General features: G+C 38.8%; 1 protein-coding gene across 11 annotated transcripts in view; it reads right to left on the bottom strand.

Annotated features, from left to right (window-relative positions):
* Positions 1 to 21,794, bottom strand: part of DMD (dystrophin) — a 2,172,325-nt gene that overhangs the window by 1,091,676 nt on the left and 1,058,855 nt on the right. For all 11 annotated transcript variants that reach the window (XM_059720821.1, XM_059720816.1, XM_059720817.1 and 8 more), the window contains one exon: positions 13,679 to 13,849. In XM_059720821.1, the coding sequence (XP_059576804.1) occupies positions 13,679 to 13,849 (171 nt within the window). The remainder of the gene's footprint in view (positions 1 to 13,678; positions 13,850 to 21,794) is intronic.

Genomic DNA, 21,794 nt, shown 5'->3' with positions numbered 1-21,794 from the left:
GACCCATTTGTAAATATTGATGGCTAGTCCTGACACAGTGCCCCTTGCTCCTGGCCCACTGCCCTCTGCCCCCAGCCCCCAGCCCCACAGTGTGTAGTGCAGGGGGTGGGGGGGGCGAGGGAAAGGATGTGGGGCATGGGGGGTTCCAAGCAGCCCCTTGCAGGCTGGAACTCTGCCAGCCTGCAAGGCAAAGGCCATGGTTTACCATGTTTTTCTCCTTCTAAGGAGAATCCATTTCTAAAGATTGTTTGTGACCCTTTTGTATGTTCTTGCAACCCACTTTTGGGTTATGACCCACAGTTTGAGAAATGCTGCTTTAGTGTATCCATCTCAGTCTGTATTTCCTTCTTCCTTGCAGCCTGCTGGCAGGAACCTCTCTCTTCCCAAAAGTCTAAGCCCTCTTGTCCCTGCTGTCTCAGGGGATATGGTTTACCTTCAGGTGCCTTCTTGATCAGTCATATATGTGGCTTCTTAGCTCCCTGAGCAGCCTACTTCCATTTGTTGCCACTTCCTTAGTGGGGCTGCATCTGCTTCTCTGCTACTTAGTCTCAGTTCTGCTCTATCGTCCTACTGCTGTGCAGCTCACTCTTACATCATGTCTACTGACTTTATACAATTCCACATTGAATTCCAGGAGTCCCCCTGGCTCCTTATTACCCTGTAGCTCATTCTTGCTCCACTATCTGTATCTGATAGCCAGTCTTTTCTCTTAAAGCCAGCCTTTTCTAACCCCTGCTTACAGTCTAAAACATGCCAGATCTATCAATTTAGCCATTCACTCTGCAAATTTGTGACAAAATACAAACAATTTACAAAAAAAGACCCTATTTAAACTAGTTTCATGAGCAAACGTAGTGTTACACAGTGGTCACAACTAGGACCACTCATTACTTGCTAACTACTCTGGGAGAGATACAGTATCTCTCTCCATCTAATGAACAATCAAATCAGTTATTGGGAAAAGTCTCAAGATGTTGAAATGGTGCCCCATGCCTGCCCCCCCCAGCTGAAAATGGCAAAACTCAGGGTTTCAAGTTCATTAAATAAAGGTCTTGAGTTACACACAAAATAAAGTGAGCAGGAAGTAGGGGCGACAGTCAGGATCACCAATGAGAAAACAGAAGTCTAGGAACTTTCACACATCCCTAAACACTCAAAAGGAGAGTTTTTCACCAACTGAGAGACTGACATGATGCAAAAGACAGTGCTTATACCCAGGCTTTCCTCCTTCAGTATCACACTTGCCATAATCAATCCCACGTTATTATGCTTCTATTAATATTATGTTGTCAGTGAAAATATAACTTGATAAATGTGCAAAAATTACTCCCTTTGGTATAACAGTGTTTCTACGGCATTTCCAACTTCATTTGGCAGATGTTACACTTACTTTGAACCAGCTGCTTGATGCACATACTGCACCAAATTAATGATCTGATATTATCATTTTGTTTCAAAGATAAATTTTCATACTTACATTTCAGATAAGGATAAGAAGTTTTTAGTATTCTACCAACTTACTCAAGTGATGAGAAATGTAATAACAGAATATAAAGAATATTAGTGAAGAAAATGTGAACCATATTCTTTCATTTAAGGTACTACAGTACTTGAAACTGTATTAAAGTACAGATTGTTTCAATTTCCAGTTTGGCTAGGAGTAATGCAGGATCACTCATTTCTAGAACTATTTACTCTATCTGCATTTTGGAAACCAAAGATACCTAATATTTTTTCACAAAAAAAATGTTTGACTTCAGCTTTGGGTGAAAATTCAAGCTAGCTTTTTATTTTATCTGAATAATCTATCAATCCATAGATTGAAGGTATTTTGAACACAAAAGCTGGGGCTTTGTTTTAAATTAGAACCCATCTTCATTTTACATACATGAAAATGGACAGATAATGTTTAGATTTCAGAGTCAAATCTCATTAATTGGAACTATTACCCAAAACCAGATATATTTTTTAAGGTGTGACTTAAACTCTAGTCTGAGCACATACATTCAGTAGAGCTGCCACCCCAATCTAATTAATACCAGGGATTGTCCATCTTTACTGTTCCTCTCAATTTAAAAAAATAAAAAGGTATTGGTCAACTTAGTGCTTATTCTGTGCTCTGGGCACCCAGACATGAAAATTAACCATCTTATATGTTGGTCAGCATAACATATATGATTGTTAATTCCACCAGAGGGCACTAGGCAATCAAATAGGCTCCATACTGCTCTTAACAAGCAAGCACCGAAAGGCTGAATAGAACAAAATTACTCACCTTTCACATATATGGTTATTTAAAGGGTTTAGGGGTAAAGTCCTGATTACCTAGAATTCAAAGGCAAAATTCCCACTGATTCCCATTGATGGGAATTGCATGCTATTCCATTTTTTTGGACGTGCAGAAATTCTGAGCCGTATATATTATAGTGTATATTTAAAATACTATATTTTCTCACATTTAACATGCCCGTGTATATAGTATACACCTTGATTTTTGAGGGTGAGCCTGAATAAATTAAAGATCTTTGATTATATTTAAGTAAATGGCAGCAGCTAGGGAGCTAAATTTGCTCCCAAGGCTGCTCCCAGCCCGTCACGCTGGATAAGACCTGAAGATAGATTTGGCCTAGCACATGGTCCCAGAGCCACCATGTAGTCCTAAACCTGGCCCCAAAGCCAGAACCTAGCATGGGGCTCCAGAGCCAGCAGAAAAGGTCATACCCAACATGCTAGGTATGGGACTGCATGCCAGGTTGGACCTGGTCAGTAGGCCTGTGCAAAGCGGCAAGTATTTGCTTCAGATTCAGCTGATTCTGAGGGACAGTGATTTGATTTGGAGATTTGAATCACTGGCTGATTTGATTCGGCCAAATTGGATCCAAATATTTGGCTCTGCTTTGGAGATTTGGCCACAGACTAAACAGGCAGCAGTGCTCATCATGCTGGACACAGTTGCCTCCAACGTTTATCTGCCCCACACAGCAAGGGAGGGACCGGGGCTGGCCAGCTGGGTTGGCAGGGTGTGGGACTTGGAGAGGAGGTGGTGGGGGGGTGCGGGATGCTCATGCAGCGCTGCTGGGAGTGAGGGCTATGCCCTGCTGCTACTTGCACAGCCGGGGCGGGAGAGACGGGACACAATGAAGGCATGGCTCGCTTCAGGTGGAAGGCGGAAAGTGGTAGCAGAGCATAGCCCCCACTTCCAGCACTACCACACCCGCATCCCATGCCCCCTGCCCTGAGTCCCGTGCCCTCCCACCTCAGCTGGATAGCTTGTCCCAGCCCCAATCCTTCCCACACTGTGGGGGCATTTATCTGCCCCCCACTATGTCCCTTTCCTCCCCTCTCCACCCACCACAACAGACTTACCAGCTGGAGGCAGCTGTGTTCAGCGTGATGAGGCCGAAGAGTTTATGGCCGAATATCCAAGGCAGCCAAATCTTTTCTGAATTGATTCAGAGGCTTCCAATTGGATTTGGACCTTTTAACTGGTCTCCTGATTAGATTCAAATTCAGAGATTTGGCTGCCAAATTGGGCTGGATCTCCTCCGAATTGAATCGGCTACTGAAGCTTTGCACAGCCCTACTGGTCAGGTGCAGCCACAGAACAGCTCTGTGAAACAGCCAAGCAGTTGGGAAGGGGGCTCCCCATATGTCTGGAAATTTGGTGGGCAGGGGGAGGGCAGTGGCAGTCTTAATTATCCTGGTTCTCAGGCCCATTGCAATTAACATGGCCATCATTTCACTGCCTCTAGCCCTCAAACCACCACCAAATTTCTAGACCCATGACATCTGTTGTGCTCACATATAATGTCCTAATTTTCCCCAGATGGTTTTGGGGAAAATACAGTACTGTGTACTTGGTTCCCCTAATGAGCTCAATTTGTTTGGTTCATTTCCGTGATTTATTTTCTTAACCTGAAATTTTCATCTCAATCTTCAAATACCTGCCTTTTCAATATAACTGCAATTAAACTCTGTGTGTATTTTCTCTACATTAATCAGACAACTTTGGTCATTTTCTGTAACACAAAAAGAAATGGGTATAATTTTAATAAAAATGCATATATGTTTTCTATATATGTATTAAAAAGATTGAGATAAATGTGTAATGATACCTTTGCAACATTACCTGTATTTATTTTACTAAAACTCCACAAGCACCTTTCAAAATCTGGTAATTTTGATCAGTGAGTTCCATTATTCAAGAAACTGGCATTCATTTATTACATTCCTTTCGTGATTAAGAGGGCATGAAAGAAAATGTTTCAAAATATGAGGCAACTTCAGAAAAAGTTTTACAGCCCTTCAAGCAATCACACTGATTTGAGATGGGGACTGCTTGTGTGCTTACTGGTAATTTGGACATACATTCCAGAGATGATGTGTCTCTATTTGAAGTATAAAGCACACAGCTACTTTAAGTTCAAAGCTATCTTCATAAGTTAAGTAGACAGAAACTGATTAGAAAGCCTGGATAAAGAATAAGTTTCATATATCAGTGTCATAGACGATCCTGGAAATGCAAGTGAAGCAAATAAGAGAACAGCATACTCCCATAGAAGAATTATTTATTTATATTCTTTATGTTGTTATTTATAATTTATAAGGACGTGTTTTCATAACTATGTGGCCTAGTAAGCATAATTAAAACAACAAAATCAAAAATGGGAGTGAGGAAGAATTTAAGTTGTGATGCAATCTCTAAAATGAGTTTTTTTGGCAGGAGAGGACAGAAACAAAGAGGGCTAGACACAAAACTGTCAAAATTCCAAATCCACAGCTGTGATGATTATTTGACAACAGATTTAAATAGCACGTCAAAATAGATACTCCAAGAGTTTTTATTTTATTTGATTTTACTTTTTATTAGAGAAATAGTGTCAGGAAAACCTCATGTTTACTCTAAGAGATATTGAAGATTTAGATTAATGTGTCAACTTCTTAACACACTTATGGTCAATAATTTCCCAGTTTATCTAAACAATGCATGTCTTTCAAGACAAATTATACATAAACTTATGTATACACATTATCTTTCCCACACACATATAAGTATGTACAGAGCTGACATTTAATAGTAGGCAGAGAAAAATAAGGCACTGTAGGGGCAAACTCGACCTTTAAGTTGTCTGATATTTGTTATAAAAGTTTCTCACTTGATATTTGATGGGGGAATCACTTTCAGGATTCTTTGCCAATGGAAATTCCATCCGTATTTGGCATAGGGTATTTGAAATTGCCATTTCCTTTCTCTCATTTGTGTCTCAGCAAAAATAGTGGCAGCGTGCCAAAATGACTGAACACAGAAGTTGGGATCCACAGACTTTGCACCTATACCAAGCCAATTAAGGTATTATCTGAGCAGCTGTAGCAGAGGATGGGAACTGAGTCTGGATAGATTTGTTTGCCCTAGTAATAGACATATCCAGGATGTTCTCTATTTCCCAGAAGAAGGGAGAGACAGACAGACAGACCAAACTGAGGTTTCTTCAGTACACTCCCTAGATTCAGAATATCAGCTCAGAAATATCTCCACTCTGTCCTAAAAAAATTATCCTGTTGCTGGAAAACATAGATTATCCTACAGTAACATAAACCTCTCTTCAATGGGTGAAGATTTTTTATTTAAAAATGTGACTCATCCTTTTGATGATTCACATTAATAGATGCACAGCTGCACAAAATATTTTCTTTTACTTTTTACTTTTAATATTTGCTTTTTTTTCCCCCTTAAAACAAAGAGAAAGGGAAATAACATTTCCCTCTCTCATACACACACAAACAATTAACATGATATATCCCAGCACTCAAAATTAAGAAAATGTTTACTTTTCAGTGTTAGTGATCACTTAATTCATTTTACTTTGTGCACTATTATAATGACAATGATTATGTGACCACACATACTTTTCCTGTATATATTTTTCTACAGTATCCCAGATATGTAAAGTGTACATGATTGATGCCCTGAACTGAAGTTGTCTACAGAACTGTAAGTTTGGCAACTTCTAACTTTAGAACGTGACTTTGCAACATAAACTATACTTTTTTTTTTTTTTTTACTCCAGTTTTAGTAAGTAATTATATACACCAGGTCCTTAGTCCTGATCTGGGTTCATTTGTACTCCTGCATACTTTTTCCTGTGGAAAAACAAATGAATTCTGGATCCTTTCTCAATATGGTGTTAACAAAACCCCTTACCTGAAAATAGTAGGTAAGAACAAGTGAAAGCCTTGAATGTACAGTGAGGGGTTTCTTTGAGAAAGTGGTTCATAGGCTTACTCAATTATATTTTATAATGAAAAGTAGTGCGACTATACATCAAATTAGGCTCTTTGTTAATTTTTCAAGACCACTAGGAACATGACTAAAATAGTACTGAGGTAGCATTTTAATTGGGAATCAGTCATTATTAAACATAATTTAAAAATTCAGAAACAAGACACGATGGATGAAAGATTCTGTGTGACTTCACACTCTCTACATAAATCCCCAAAAGCAAAAGTGACCTTAATAAGTCACAGAAACTCTGTAAAAGATGGAAATTAGGCTGCTTAATTCTCACAGGTGGGATTATAGTATTAATCAGAGGCTGACGTTATGTCCTTTTTACTCCATGATTGCTGGCATTTATGTATTTATTTGCAGCACCTCTATTATTTTTATTGTGCTCTGGCCATTACTTATGCATTGTGAATTTTTTGATACAATTTTTTAGTACATTTTATTTTATTGCTCTCATTGATAGAAATTAGACTATCAAGCTGTGTTAGCCAGTTTGATTCTGTGCATTTCAATTCAACTTTATAAGCATTATACAAAATTAAATATTATAAGAATGCATGGGAAAAATAATATTGATGACATGGAATCTGGCATAGAAGTTCTCTTTGTAATGGCATCTGGCATTTCCTTTTTAAGAACATGGTACCATACCAAATCATACCTTTTATCAGACAGATTTGTCTGATGAGTACAGGAACTGTGAATGTTGGAATCAATAGAAATTATATAACTCTTTGTACCATTTTTCTACTGCTTAATTTTATAGTTATAAAATTATTTCTATTTTTTCCAGCTATAAGTAATATTTATTGCTTCTTTTAGGAGAACTGAACAAAACTGGAACAAAAATAGCTTTTCTACTTCCTCTAACAAGGCAGGACTAAAGCAATAGCTTTATTTTTATATTGCTCAAGAAATAAAGTTTCACTACCTTCCTGGGAGACTCTTACCATCTAACAAATATTACTGTTAGGATGTTTTCTTGAGATTTAGGCTAAATTTGTCTTAATTCCATGCTCCTGGACAATTTCTCCTCTTCATTACTGGTATTTATAATCTACAATTACCATATTTATTCACCTACCACATGCACCTTTCCCCTCTCAACTGGCCTTTCAAAATTGGAGTACTTGTCTTAAGTGGGGAAGCTGATTTTCTGCCCAAAATAGAAACACCTCACTTAAGTCCTTCTCCATCCAAAGTTTAAAACCAATTGTCAGACAGCAGCAGTGGCATTTCTATGGAGGTAGCTAAGAGAGTCAGTTGACTTCATGGCTAATGGCTCTTCACTCCACAAGTGTTAATGATAGCCTCTCCTTTTTAATAGTCTTGATATTCTACTAATCAAGCTAACCTTTCTCCTGGCAATTTTGCTGTCTACTAGTTAGTCCCGGTCTCCTATTTCACAACCCTACAGATTGTAGCTCTTCTTAGTCTTCAGCAGCAGCTATAGTTGGAGCTTCTGGATAAGCAGGAAAGGGAAGATGAGTAAACTGAAAATTAGGCTCTATCCTTTCTCTATGCAGCCACGACTGTGGAAAAATCTTTTTCTCTCCATTCTGTCTTCCCAAAAACAAAGCGTGTGTCTTCTTTGAAGGTATGTGGCACATGAGAAAATACAGTGCTTTCACATTTTCACCTACTCTACACTATACCAGATACAGCTATTGATTCTGAATCTAATTGTCACTTTTATAATAAATTTTAATTTGTTTGTAACATTTTGAATTTCTTTTGTCTTCAACAAATTTCTGGTACTGAAACGTAATACAAACTTAATAAAATAATGCAGATTGTGGTTAATAGAGCTGTATAAAAAGTCACTGTGAAATCCCAAGCCAATTATGTTCAATACAGCACATGTCCATTTTTTATTTCACTGTCACCTGAGGTTTCTGTCCTCCTACTTTCCTTCTCCTGATTAGTGTTTTCTGAATATCTTGCTTTTAATATTGAGTTCCTGGACATTCCTGCTTCACCTGCTGCTGTCTAGAGATTTGCCTTGCCTTCAGCAGGAGTAGGATGCAGCCTGATGCTAACATATCCATTATAGTTTGTGGTCATAAGCAAAAAGCTGCCACATTAATAACACATTCTCATGACCCAATTCCAGCCCCCACAGGTACGATGTACTATTTCTTAACATTGCACCAGGGTATGTGGAACTTTAATTAATAGGCTTTCCAAAGTTTAGAAATTATTAGGTTTTGATCTTTTAACTTCTTTCAAAATTGCTTTGAAAGAAACATTGGTTTTGTTCAAGGTAGTATCGCCTGACAGTTTTCTTATACTTTTAAAGGTAATTTTAAAATGCTTACATGCAAGAATATTGCAGCATTTATAATCTCTGTACAGTGGCATGCAGTATTTAGAGTACAGTTGATTATATCCTATAATTATTGTTTATACATACATATATACTATTAATGGGTTAGATTTACTTCTTTATTATACCACCATCATGTTGGTGTCACTCCATTGAAATCAATGAAGTAGATTATAAGTAATAAATGAGATGATATATCATATATGATATATCCATGTAAATACTGGTTTACATGTCCTAAACTGGTCCTTAAAAGGAACTATTCTTTGTGTATGTGCTTCAGTAAATAAATGCTGTTTTCAGCCCTTTTTAAGATAAACTGAATGAAACAAAAGTAAGTGAAGTGACTTGCCTGAGGTTACACAGTAAATGACTGGTTTGACTGGGTTTGAAGCCAGTATTTTCTAGGTACTATTTTTTTGCCATAAAGTATCACTTTCTCATGAGAATACACAGTAATACACTATTTCTGCAGGTTAATAAGCATAGTAGCATAAGCTTTAATTATCATACAAGTTGGTTAAAATGCCCACGCATTTCTCATACATATAACATTTTAATGAGCTTCTCTTCCGTTTCTTCATTGTTTTAAGCAAAAAAAAAAGTTAATGTTATACCTGTTTATAGAAAGAGTGAGACATAACAAGAGCTTCCTACTGTGCAACTGCACTAATCAGCAAACCTTAAACTCTAATTATATAACTTCTGGTGCATTAAGGTTTGCATCTAGTTCATAAACGAAAGGGAATTAAAGACAAACCTTTCCATTAACCTAGTGCTGACTAGAAGCATCATGATTATTTTGGAACACCGCCCCCCACCCAAATAAATTAGTTTTCTTCAACACGCAAACAAATGTACATGACAAGGCTTTTACATCTCTGCTGTACAGCTCAACATCACCAAAGGCCACTTTTGTTTTCCTTACTAGAAACTGAACTGGGTAATTGACAAGCTAGTTCTGAGGAATTAAAACTGCATGAATACGTATTTCATCCCTTGAAAAATCTGACATTTGTCCTTTGCTGTGGAGGATAAGATCACGGTATTAATCAAAAGTGATTTACTATGTAGACTTCACTATAGGAGAAGACAGCAAGGGAAAATGAGAAAATACTGAGCAGCAACGGGGGTTTCACTAACTAGGGTTTGATTTGAAAATTTAAAAAATGAAACATATTTATAAATGTCTCTTGCTGTGCTTTTAGTCTGTACTTTTATAATATATTAGCATTCTAGACTGATGACATGAAAAGCTTATGTAGCTTTCAAAAGATATATAAATGGAAGTACATCTTTTTTCCCAGTCTCCTGATTAATAGCAAATAGCATCTCATTGGAAGATTAATGTTTCAAACAAGCAAAAAACATTTGAGTCACAACCTCTGGTTCATAAGTGGGGGGTGAAGGCGGGGAGCAGGGGAAGGAAAATGAAAATCAAATCTTGCTTTAAACACCAAAATCACTTTACCCTTCTCTAGCAGTGTACATTGTTATTCTTGAATGTATTTTCAGTCAAGATGAAACTAAATAAAATGTTTCTTTTTTTTCAGGTATGTTTCCACAGAGTACAGTTTATTTAGTAGAAAAAAAACAGGCCTGTGAATTTTTCTGTATTTACATATAGTAACACATCATCAGCATTCCTGGAATGACTAGGTTAGACTTCGCCTAAGAGAAAACTCAGACTATTTGTATAGCCTGAACATTACATGATATCTTATTTTCAAAATTAATTTTGGCTGTGTAATATTGGTTTGACTCAAGGTACTGGGCAGTGGCTGGGATGGTTTTATGGCTTAGAGGACACCATTTCTGTTCCCAACAGCTTTGTCAGTCTAGCCCTTCATTCCTTCATATTTTCTCAAAAAAGCCTGAAACAAATATCTCGCTTTAGGCTTCATAGGATACTTCATGTTAAATAAAATTTAAAAAATAGATGTGTTGCTTTTTCCATTTAGCAACCAAAACAAAACAAAAACAAAACTCCAATTATTTGTACAGGCTTCAATGTTCTGATTTTTACTTGCAGCATATCTAGATTATAAGAACAAATATTATGTTGTTAAAATAAACAGGTAAATTGTTTAAGCAAGAAAAGATTGTATTGCAAAACTGTATTGCAATGTTGCCCAAAGGAATATATATATAATTTTCATACAGTTTATAACCCCTGTGTTGATTCTGGTTGACCATTTTTAAAAAATTTTACAGTAAATAAAATTAGAGACTGTATTTCTTAATTTATTTTATTTCATTGATAGTCTTAGACTAAGGGAAAATATTTTACAAAGAAAAGGAAATTAATATATCAGTTTAAGAGTCATGGGTATAAAGGGAAAACTATGAAAGAAGGAAGGGTTGTTTTACACCATAATGGTAGAGAAATCACTGCTTTGCTTTAAAGTGGCTGGAAATCTCTAAATTAATTTATTGTGCTAACATTTTGATTTCTAGTCCTCATCTTAGGGAACCAGGGGAAAAATGCAGAACAAAAATCAGGTAGTTCAACCTGGTCTTGATTAGTAAGTTTGGGGAGTTATTTTTCAACAAGATTTATCTTGGAAAGAATATATTGTTTTAGATTATATCACTCCCAGATACATTTTAGCAGATATACCTGGTGCATTTCTAATGCTTCTGCTAGTCTAATGAAAGTGTAGCCTGTTCTTTCTTTGATTATATAAATTATAATAAACATATATTTAATATACATGTTAAAAACGGAGAGCATTCAGCTTAAAAAAATGAAAACTCCAGGTCAGATCTTCCACTTATGAGGCACCCAAGTGAAGTTTAGAACCTAAGAGCAATTCTATTCTACCCTGCTGGAGTCCTGAAATACCTGTTAAAGGCAGGTGGGCCCTCCTCCTCCACTGCTGGTTTTTTTTTATGACTCAATCTTAAGGATAAGATGGCCATTATTCAAAAAGTAAATTCAGTTAGGGATTTACAGGAACTTGAAGAGGGTGGGAAAAAACTGCACTTAGGCACCAAAGTCCCTGTGGCATTGAACAATGGAAAATGAGGCCATGTGCAGGTATTCATTTCCACAGAAAAAAAAACGCACATTAGTGGAAGCATACAGGCATTCTAGTCTCTTGGCTAAAGAGCTGCACAGGTGAGCTCTCCAGCCAGGACGCAGTAGAGGGCTACTGTCTGGGCCACCTCCACCCTTAGGGGAGCCCATGATTTGAGAGACTGCCCTCCTCCCTGATGTCAAGAGGCAGCCTCCCTGCCTTTTAAATCATCTCCTGTGTAGCCCAGATGGGCTGCACACAGGGTGATTTGAAGTTGGGGGAGCAGGGAAGCAGGGCTGGGGATAGCTTTCTCAATGCAGGGTCCTGACTCCCTGGATTTTAAATTGTTGCATATACATATATGTATGACATTACTTACCTGGCTCTGGTTCACACCTCGTCTAGGTCTTTGCGATCCCTGCACCCACCATTTACTGAGACTATGGGGCTGGGCTGTGGGGGTGGGGACCAGTCCAGGTGGAAAGGGAACAGTGGGGCAAATCTCCTAGTACCCTTTGGGTTGAGGAAGAGTAAGGGGAGCAACTATTGCTACTCCCCCCCTCCCAGAGCTGACTGAGAGGGGAGTGTACAAGCCTTCACTCTTGTCTTCTACTTCTTTCATATGACATTTTAGAATTACAACATTCATAGATTAATATCTAAATCTGATAACCACTTGACTGCTTTAGGGATAGCTGCATGGATTGATTTTAGATTGCCATTAAAGAAGATGAAAACCTTCTGTGGTCATCCCTATTATGCGCTAAAGCAATGTCACCAACTTGACAATTGAACACCCATAAAGGGCCTCCTGATCAGGGTTACAATACCACAGACTTCACACTTGTGACAGGTGCTGTCCTCCTAGAGAGATCTTCCAGGCTGAGACTTGAAAGATCTTCTCCTGGAAGGAGCATTTTCCCTCAGGAGAAATTCAGTGAACATTTGTATACCTCTCATTTCTACCAGGTGATTCTCCTTATAGAAATGTAATGCCCGTAGATAACCAGCATGTGGCCCATTGTCTTCTTATGTCAGAGGCATAAATGTGGACAGTTTGGAAAGAGTCCAGCACAGAGCAAGAAAAATGATCAGGAGCCTCGGAAGCCGGACTTATGAAGAAAGGCTGAAAGAACTAAGCCTATTTAGTCAGGACAAGAAAAGACTGGGAGGGGATTTGATAATACTTTTCAAATACTCGATGGGCAATTAAAGAGAGGATGAAGATGGGCTTTCTTCTGTGACCATAAGGGACAGGACTTGAAGCAATGGCCTCAAGCTTCAACAGGTTGGAGATCTTGATGAACTTTCTGACTATGAAGGTGGTCAAGAATTGGAAAATACCAGTAGAAATGATGGACATAATTATGGAATCTCCGTTCTTGGAAGTTATGAAGAGTAGGTTAGACAGACACTTGGCTGGGATGGTTTAGTCAGGTCTTGCCTTGAGCAGGGAGGTTGGACTAGATGACTTTGTGAGGTCCCTCCCAGCCTTACTTTCCTATGATCCTATAATTAGGGACTCAAACCTATATAACTACTTCTGGACAATGTCAATAAAGTTAATGGGAATTTAACAGGATTCCATGAATGATAACCTGTTAATATATGAAATATTTTTCCCTGTATTTGGCTTTGGAATACTTACGTGTTTCAAATTTGAAATATCAGTAATGCTATCAAATAATTTCCCTCCCCAATTAAGTGCTTCACAGGAAACTCAAGGTTAAACAAGTTACGCTAAGTATGATTTGTATCTAGATAGACAGATGGATAATTTAAATCTATCGAAGAAACGCCTACCCTTGGTACACACTGAATAATATACCTCACTAACATTATTGCTATCTAACGGGTTTGCTATACTACTGGTAGCAGCAATGATATTATGATTAAATCTTTTAAAGCAATAATGTGATGAGACAACACTACCATTTACAATGTTCAGCTAATCTAATAGCCAGATTTCATACACTTGTTTATCAGTTGGCTTTCTAATATTCATAAATAAAGTATATGTAAATGTAAAGTCTTCTATATTATTACCTTGCCCCAGGCAACTTCAGCATCCAAATCAGAAGGCATTCCCTCCACTGAGGATCTCTTTGTTAATTCTGCATCTGTCACTGCCAGCCACTCTGTCAGAGCATTCATTTCCTTTCGAAGCTTCCGGGACAATTTCAAACATTTCTCTAACTCTTGCTTTTTTTCTGTCACCTGTAGGAGAAAAGCATATGGATTTTAACTCTTTCATTAGAATCAAAACTCCTGATCACTTTTAGACTTCACATTTTCATGGACGTTTGACTGTATTTTACAAGACAGTTTTTACCATATAGTATGGTATGGTTTACTCTGTGTAATATTTACAAACTTACTGTAAAACTACCATGGTCATTAAGTATAATTTACAGGATATACAGGTAAAAATGAAGTGAATGTGGTTATGCTATTATAGAAGCATCTCCTTATAAATAGCATAACCACATTAGCTTCATTTTAAAATGAAACTCAGATCAGTGCACCTCAAGAATGTAGAATAACTTCTTCCAATCACAGTAATATGCATTGTTGGCTATTGCCAGATTAAGAGCACCTCCTTGCTTGCAATGCAAGTAAGGAGTGAAACACCATTCAAAGAGCACAATGCATTTTCTCATGGATAGTCAAACCTTTAGTATCAAGCCCACATGTTATCTCTGTGCAGCAACATTGCATATGAGGAAATTAATAATACCGTATGCAAGGCCATGTGTGAACAGTATACAATGGAAAAGGCATGGAACACACTGAACAATGAGGGTAAAACAAAGGACTGAATACTGGCTTATTCAGTGAGCACCATCCATTCTATTCATTAGCTGAGGCAGGGACCCTGTGAAAAAACTGTTTGTAATCAAGTAATTAAAAACTGTATACAACAATGCATACATATAATGGGACCAAATTAAGACTGTTTGATTCTACAACCTGAATAACATTCTTTTGATGTTTCTGTATACACGTGTAATTTTCTAGTTTTTGTTTTTAAACAAATAAAACCACCCCCAACTCAGGAAATTCAATTATGTGACACACATATAGATCATCATCAGAGTATGTAGTCTTTGGATCCAACATACAGTCCACTGCTACTTAAGCAAACAGACTACTTAACAGCAGTAGCAGGTTTCCACCATCGAAATTTGGGACAAAACAGGAGAAAGACATATGCTTTCACCAAGTCTTGCCAATGTGGCCTAACAGCAGTGGAATGGTGGAACTTGGGAGATATGGGATTCTTTTCAGGTTATGGATGGTAACGTGATCTAACAGTTGGGCTAGGGGCAGAAGTTACACACAAACTGGTTTAAGTGATCAGAAACTGAATTAAACCTGTAACAGAACAAAAGTTCAGTGTACTTAAACCACTTTCAAAATGCCCAAAGCTGGTTTAAGATAAATCTGGTTAGATGTAGTATCATACTTAATTGATTTAGGTCAAACCTGTTTATGGAACTTCTGTCCCACATCCCCTCCTGGTTCAAGTTAACTCACAGTCCCCAGAATCCCAGGATGCTTTGCAAACTTGGGCTATGTTGTCTGCTCCAGTGAGTAGGGTCTGTCCAATGTTTCCATTCCCTAGCCAGAGCACTATCACACCTATGGGTAGCTGAGGAGGGGGTAGGGAGGAAAAAACCTACCCTTCTGGCTAGGCACCAGACCTCCAGCAAGGTGCTGCTCATTGTGGGGGAGGGGAAGGAGGGACCAGCCCCCAGACCAGTGCTGCCCACCTGGGGAAGGGAGGGAGAGCCTTCAAGTGTTGGCTTGACTCTGCCCGCCAGAGCCAGGAACTCTGATCCATGTCCCATTCTCAGCCTCTGGGCTAGATGAGGGGGGTGAAAGCTTGCATCAGGGCTTGGCTCTGCCTGCTGGTAGGGGAGAGGAAGCCTGCAATGGGGCTTTCCTCCACTACCAGAGCCAGAATCTAAAAGCCATACCTCTTCGTCAGCCTCCCAGCAAGCCGAGACAGGGCCAAGAGAAGCTTGTGCCAAGTTCTGGCTCTGTCTCCAGAGCTAGGAGTCAGGAGCCATGCCCCAGGACTTGGCTTCACCAACAGGGCTGGGAGGCTGAGAAAGGGGCTTGGCTCCTGGCTCTGGGGATAGAGACAAGCCGCAGTGCAGGCTTCTCTCTCCTCCCAGCAGACCACCTGCCCACCCCCTTGGCACCTCGCTAGAGCTAGGAGCCACTCCCCTTTCTCAGCATCCCATCCAGCTGGAAGGAGAGAGAAGCCTGCACCAGAGCTTGGCTCTGCCCCCCAGAGCCAGGAGTGGGGCTGCAGTTACTTAGCCATGCCCCCTTCTCAGCCTTCCTGGGGCTTGTGGGCAAGGCATAGCTCTGGAGGGTGAAGCCAAGTGCCTCTGTGGGCTTCTCCACCCCATCCCCTCAGCCAGCCCAGAGGCTGAGGAGGGGGCATGGCTCTTAGCTCTGAGGGGCCAAAGTCAAACTCCCCTTCTGCCCCTCTCCTATCAGCCAGCTGGGAGGCTGAGAAGAGTGCATGACTAATGGACTTGAGCCCCTTCCTAGCTCTGGGGGTCAGAGCCAAGACCCACTGCAGGCTTCCCTCCATTCAGCTTGGAGACTAAGTGGGTTTGGCTCCTGGTGCTCTGCTCTGGGGATGAGGCTTTTTTCCCCCATCCCCTCAGTTGGCTGAAGGCTTGGAAAGGGATATAGCTAGGGGATTCTAGCCCAATGGTGGATTGAGGGCAGAGTAAGACCCACAGTTCTGAGTTCCCTTCCCCTCCTTCCTGGACTGCTGCTTGCTGGGGTCCAGTGCAGGGCAGGAGGGGAGTTTGGGTTCCCCCCCACCCTCGTACTCAGTGTGCTAGGAGGCTAAGAATGGTGTGTGCCTTGGGGAATGAGGGAAATATTCTCTGATGGCTAGGAGGCATGCTCTAGTGCCCCCACAACTATTAGTATGGGCCACTACAGGGGTCTGGCTGCCTTCTGTATTTCAAAAGTGAAAGTTCACTTGCTTATAGGTTCAATCTATGCAGTTTAGAGAAACGTGCAAAGATTGAACTGATTCAGTCTCAGGCTTTTTGACTGTCTGTACTTAGCCCTAAAGACTAAGCTGTCCTCATGCCAATCAAGCCCATGCACTTTGCCCCATGCCATATAGCATATCCTTTTCTCTTCCCTAGAAATATCTCTCTCACCCTGTCTTCTCATTCTCATCTTTTGTGTTACTTCATAGCCAATTTCAGTTTTCATTCCCCAGGCCTCTCATCCAAGTTCCAATCTCCCATTGTACCGTATATCCCATCCCAAATATATTTTCAAGGGTCTTCATCTAATTTTCTCCATCTTCCTAACTTCCTCATTTCCTACTGATTCTGACAATGAGCTGAGATTTTTCCTGATCATGGCAATGAATCAATGCACTCTGTCTCAGTGGCCTAAGATAATATACTCAAGCCAGTTACTACATCCTTCTACTATATGATATCACTTTCTAATGCTAAAATTCCCTTCCCTACTCTGTCAGGTCACTTCCTAAAGGTTCTCTTACTGTAGCCTGACTTCACATAAACTCACTTAGGATATGCATTCATCCAGGGATAAAGTCAGATATTTTGTATTCAACCAAATAATAAGTGCCTATATTAATAAAATCCCTAAAATGAAATAGCCATCAATGAAGAAACTAGTGTAAAAATAAAGAGGGAATTTAATTTATGCCCCTTCCACATAACCTAATTTGTATCACCATCACATTTAAGAAGAATCTTTAACTTTTATGAGGTAGAAATATGGAAATTAACAAAAATGGGGTTTTAGATAACTTGAAAGTAAAGCTATCTTAGAAATCTTTCATAGGTCTCATAGAGAAATTGACTATTAATTTCAACCTGTCACTAGTTAAATGAAAATTGTATCCATGTGAATTGTATTCTGTTTTAATTTTAAATATAACAGAAAAGCTAATTTTACTTAGAATGGTAATGAAAAAATAAATACTCAAACATTGTAATGGTTCTGGTTGATGACACCTTTTAGGGTGCTTATTACTTCCTTGTAGACATTTCTGTTTCTGAGACTATATAATTTTACCAAATTTATTTATTTGGACTGCAATTTCCCTTTGTTTACCATTATTTCTATCTGATTTGGTGCATGTGGCATGTGTAGTAAGTATTAGCAAAAGTATTTCACTTACTTCCAAAAATGAAATTTGAGATCAACAGATTACTTACCAATACATTTTTAACCCCAATCATTATTTTTTTAACTGTAGTGCATATGAAGTTTTAAGATGGGGTATGGAAGTTTGGTAGGGAAATAGTCCTGTGATCAGGAAGGTGGCTATTGCTGTTCCCATGAAAACTCACCAAAAACTGGTCAAGTTATAAGCATCTGAAAGTTCCCATTTGCACATGCTAACTAAAGCTTAGTGTTTAAATCTCAGAACATACCATCTACACGAAGAATGTTTTAGCTGCACTGAACTTTCTATATGTCAAATTAATTTAGTCATCTTGGTTCCTACAAGCCCTCCTGCATGGTATGTCCTGATTTAAATTCCTGAATGGGAAATGTACCATAGCTGCTTCCTTAGGGTTACGAGAAGATACAACATTCATATCTGGAATGAGACGACAATAAATTGTACCTATACTTCTTCCTCCGAGTGGAGGATAGTTGATGGAAGATTAACAATTCTGTGCCCTTTTCCATCCTTAATATTGAAAAAGCCTTATGTTTTGCCTTTGGGGCAGGCAAGCTCTTGTCAACTCCCTATTTCACAAAAGGGGAAACTGAGATGCTGCACAAAGTTGAAAGCTTAACATTTCCTCCTTTATGCATGGAAAGTGGCAGAGCACAGTGAAAGAAGAATGAAAGGGCACCTATACGTGTGCCAGATGTCTGCTCCGATATATGCTAATTAGCATGTCAGAGCAGACTCAATTAATCGAGCGTTGGAGCATTCTAATTTGCATGTCCCAGCAGCTTTTGCATCACGTGTGTTTTAAAATGGTGCTTCAAAATGGTAACAAGGAAGCTTTAACTAAAGCTCATTGAACAAACTAGTTAAACCACTCACGCCACACTTTTGAAGCATGGGACCTGAACGCATGTGATGCTAAGCGCACTTTAATTACAGTGGCTCTCAGAGCACATGTAAAGATGCCCAAAGAGTCCTTCTATGGCTCCAAAGGTATGCCAAAAATTTCCCCCAGTTGCAAGTGGATACCAAGTTGTTTGACCTAGGGAGTCAAAGGCAACAGGACATTTTTGTGCCACTAGCAATGGAAAATCATATGCCTTACATACATTAGACTTATTACTCACTGGTCTAGAGAGTACCATTGACCTTAAGCTTTTATGATTATGATTCCAAGTTCATATAGTGTCTTTGATTACACTGTTCTCCAGCCTGCATGTTACTCAATGAACAGGAGCAACAATACATGAGGTACAGAGATGTAAAAAGAAAAAGGATGTTCCTTTTTGTTGTGAGGCACAGAGACACAGTAATCATACAACTGGAAGAGACCACAAGAGTCATCTAGCACAGTGGTTTTCAACCTTTTTTCATTTGAGGACCCTTAAAAAAAATTAAATGGAGGTACAGACCCTTTTGGAAATTTTGAATAGAGGTGCAGAAACCTTTGAATGGTAAGTGTGGGTGTTCAAATGCTTTTGATTGATCATAGTCATCTTTCGCAGCCTCCTTAGACACAGTTTGCAGACCCCCAGGGGTCCGCAGGCCATGAGTTGAAAACCACTGATCTAGCACAGCTCCCTGCAGACACAGTATTTGCAAGTCTTAAAAAGCTGAACTGTTCCTGATTTTGCCTTATACTTCCCACTGGAGTTTGATTCAGACTTTTATATTGTGCATATACATATAGTCACAAAAAGGTCCATGAGGAATTTTAATTCAGGCATTTCCTAACTACTGAGAGCTTTATGGGTATAATTATACATTAAAAATACTTTGAAACTTGCCTCTTAAACTGCCATTTCAAAATAAGCCCCATCTCCTTGCTTTTAGGGTGCATTGCAAAGCCCATTTATTTTCCTTTTCTTTTGGGGCACCTGGGGCTCAAAAACCTTTTATTGATTTATTTTAAAAGATGAACAAAAGGTTGCATAAGTACTCCATTTAGTACTGTATACAAATAAAATACAGATCTGCCTGTACACCTCCCTCCCCATATTTAAGTTAACATTTTGTTCCTATTCCTTTCCCATTTATGCAGGGTAATAATACTCCACAATTCACAGATCCATTGTATGTGCCCAGAGGCTAATACCATATCAATTTTGCCCTTTGTTATTATCAATTCTAAAAATCTATTTTTAAGTGAAAAATGGGAAACACTGCCATCTTAAGGCCTTTTCTTTTATAAAATTATCTCAGACAGAAAGTATGTTGTAGCTGTTAAAATATATTATCGTTTTCACTATTTTAAAGCTATTTTTAAAAGGTTTGTTTGTTTGTTTTCCTGAAATAATCACTGCTTATGCTCACTTATAGTAAACTTTACTTGGAAGGAAACTGAAATGATTGAATAATCAAATAAAACAACTCTGCATAAAACAAAACAAAAAAATATATATACTCCGTGTTGTAGTAGGGTTGGAGTAGAATGGTAGCTGTAATAGTTCAGGAAATTTCAGAGAGGCCAGGATTTTTTATAATATATTTTATTAACCAAATGTATAGTTAGGAAGGCTGATGGACAAGCTTTTGGTCATCAAGTGCCCTCCCTCAGGTCAGAGGAGATGAAAAATATAAAAATAAAATGCAGAGGAATGCACTTTAGGGATCTCTTGTGCCTTCAAATCACATTCACTTATGGAGTGGGAGACTGGTGAGGAAAGACAGTATACCTGTCTCAGTATTGGAGGCTTTACCCCGGAGCGTATGCAATGCCTTAGGAAGGACAAGAGAACACATAGGTGCTTGCCATTACTACTCCATTTTATGGAGTCTATTCACTGTTATGATCACTCAGTATAATGGCAGTCAGGATTATAGCCTCACCACAGCCTGTCATGAATGATATAGACACTGTAAGCATATACATTTGTGTTTGTGTGTATGGATGGCTATGGATGTGTAGAAGAGAGGGAAAATAAGCAAGCAAGCGTGGAAAGTTTTGTATAAATATAATTCCCAAGACATATTCATGATACTTAAGTGGCAGTTTTAACTTCTGGCACTCTCTTCTCTTATCTTTTTCAATGCTTTTTCCAAAATTTGAAAACATCAAGTGTGATGCCATTATACAAGTCCAAACTGTGGCCTTATGCAAGACAAATACTTCAGGCTAGTGTAAGTTTTTGCTTTGGAAAAGTGAGAAGCAAGCTCCTAATGCATTTACACATGCACATGCACATGCTCACATGCACACACGTGTGTGTGTGCACGCGTGCGCATGTGTGCACATGCATATGCGTGTGTATGTGCATGTGTACATGCATTAGGACCTTGCTTCTCACTTCCCTAAAGCAAAAATTGGCCTGAAGCTGTGGATAAAGAACATTTAGTCCTGAAGACCTGAAACCTAACAAGAGCAGATTTGAGACCTTGTATCAAATGACCCATTAGGTGTGAACATAGGAATTATCTCCCAGTACGAAAAAGTTTCTTAGTTTTTCAATGAGACAGACTTCTAGTTTTTAGTTCGAGGGGGTCACAAATTATTGAACCTTAAAATGATTTACATGTTTTTTGTATGGAAATGACTTTTTATCATTTTTAAAAATAATTCTAATATCTTATTGATTATAATTGTCCTTTCTATCTGAATATATCATCAGTTCCAGAAAGCAGGTAAGCATATTGTTAAAGCCATCTCTATTTAAGTCAATACACACACATTACATTTAGGCATTAACTTATTAAAGGGATGTCTTGGAAAGGGATGTTCCACACTGTGGCCTTATGCAAGACAAAATCTCAGGTGGTGTTTGCCCGAGCAACTAAATGACTAGGGCTGTGTATTTCAGCCTTATTTCTTATTTTTAGACTGTGTTATTTTTCTCTTGAAAAACCAGTATTTGGCTTTTATTGTAAGATGGCAACCAGGTGAAGCTGACAAATTTAAGTGCTTATCACAGTGGTTCTCAACCTGTTTAGACTAGAGGTACCCCTCCATAACTGTTGTGA

The sequence above is a fragment of the Alligator mississippiensis genome, chromosome 1 (genome assembly GCF_030867095.1).
Source record: "Alligator mississippiensis isolate rAllMis1 chromosome 1, rAllMis1, whole genome shotgun sequence".
Lineage (NCBI taxonomy): Eukaryota > Metazoa > Chordata > Crocodylia > Alligatoridae > Alligator > Alligator mississippiensis.
This window is presented reverse-complemented; position numbering and strand designations above follow the sequence as displayed.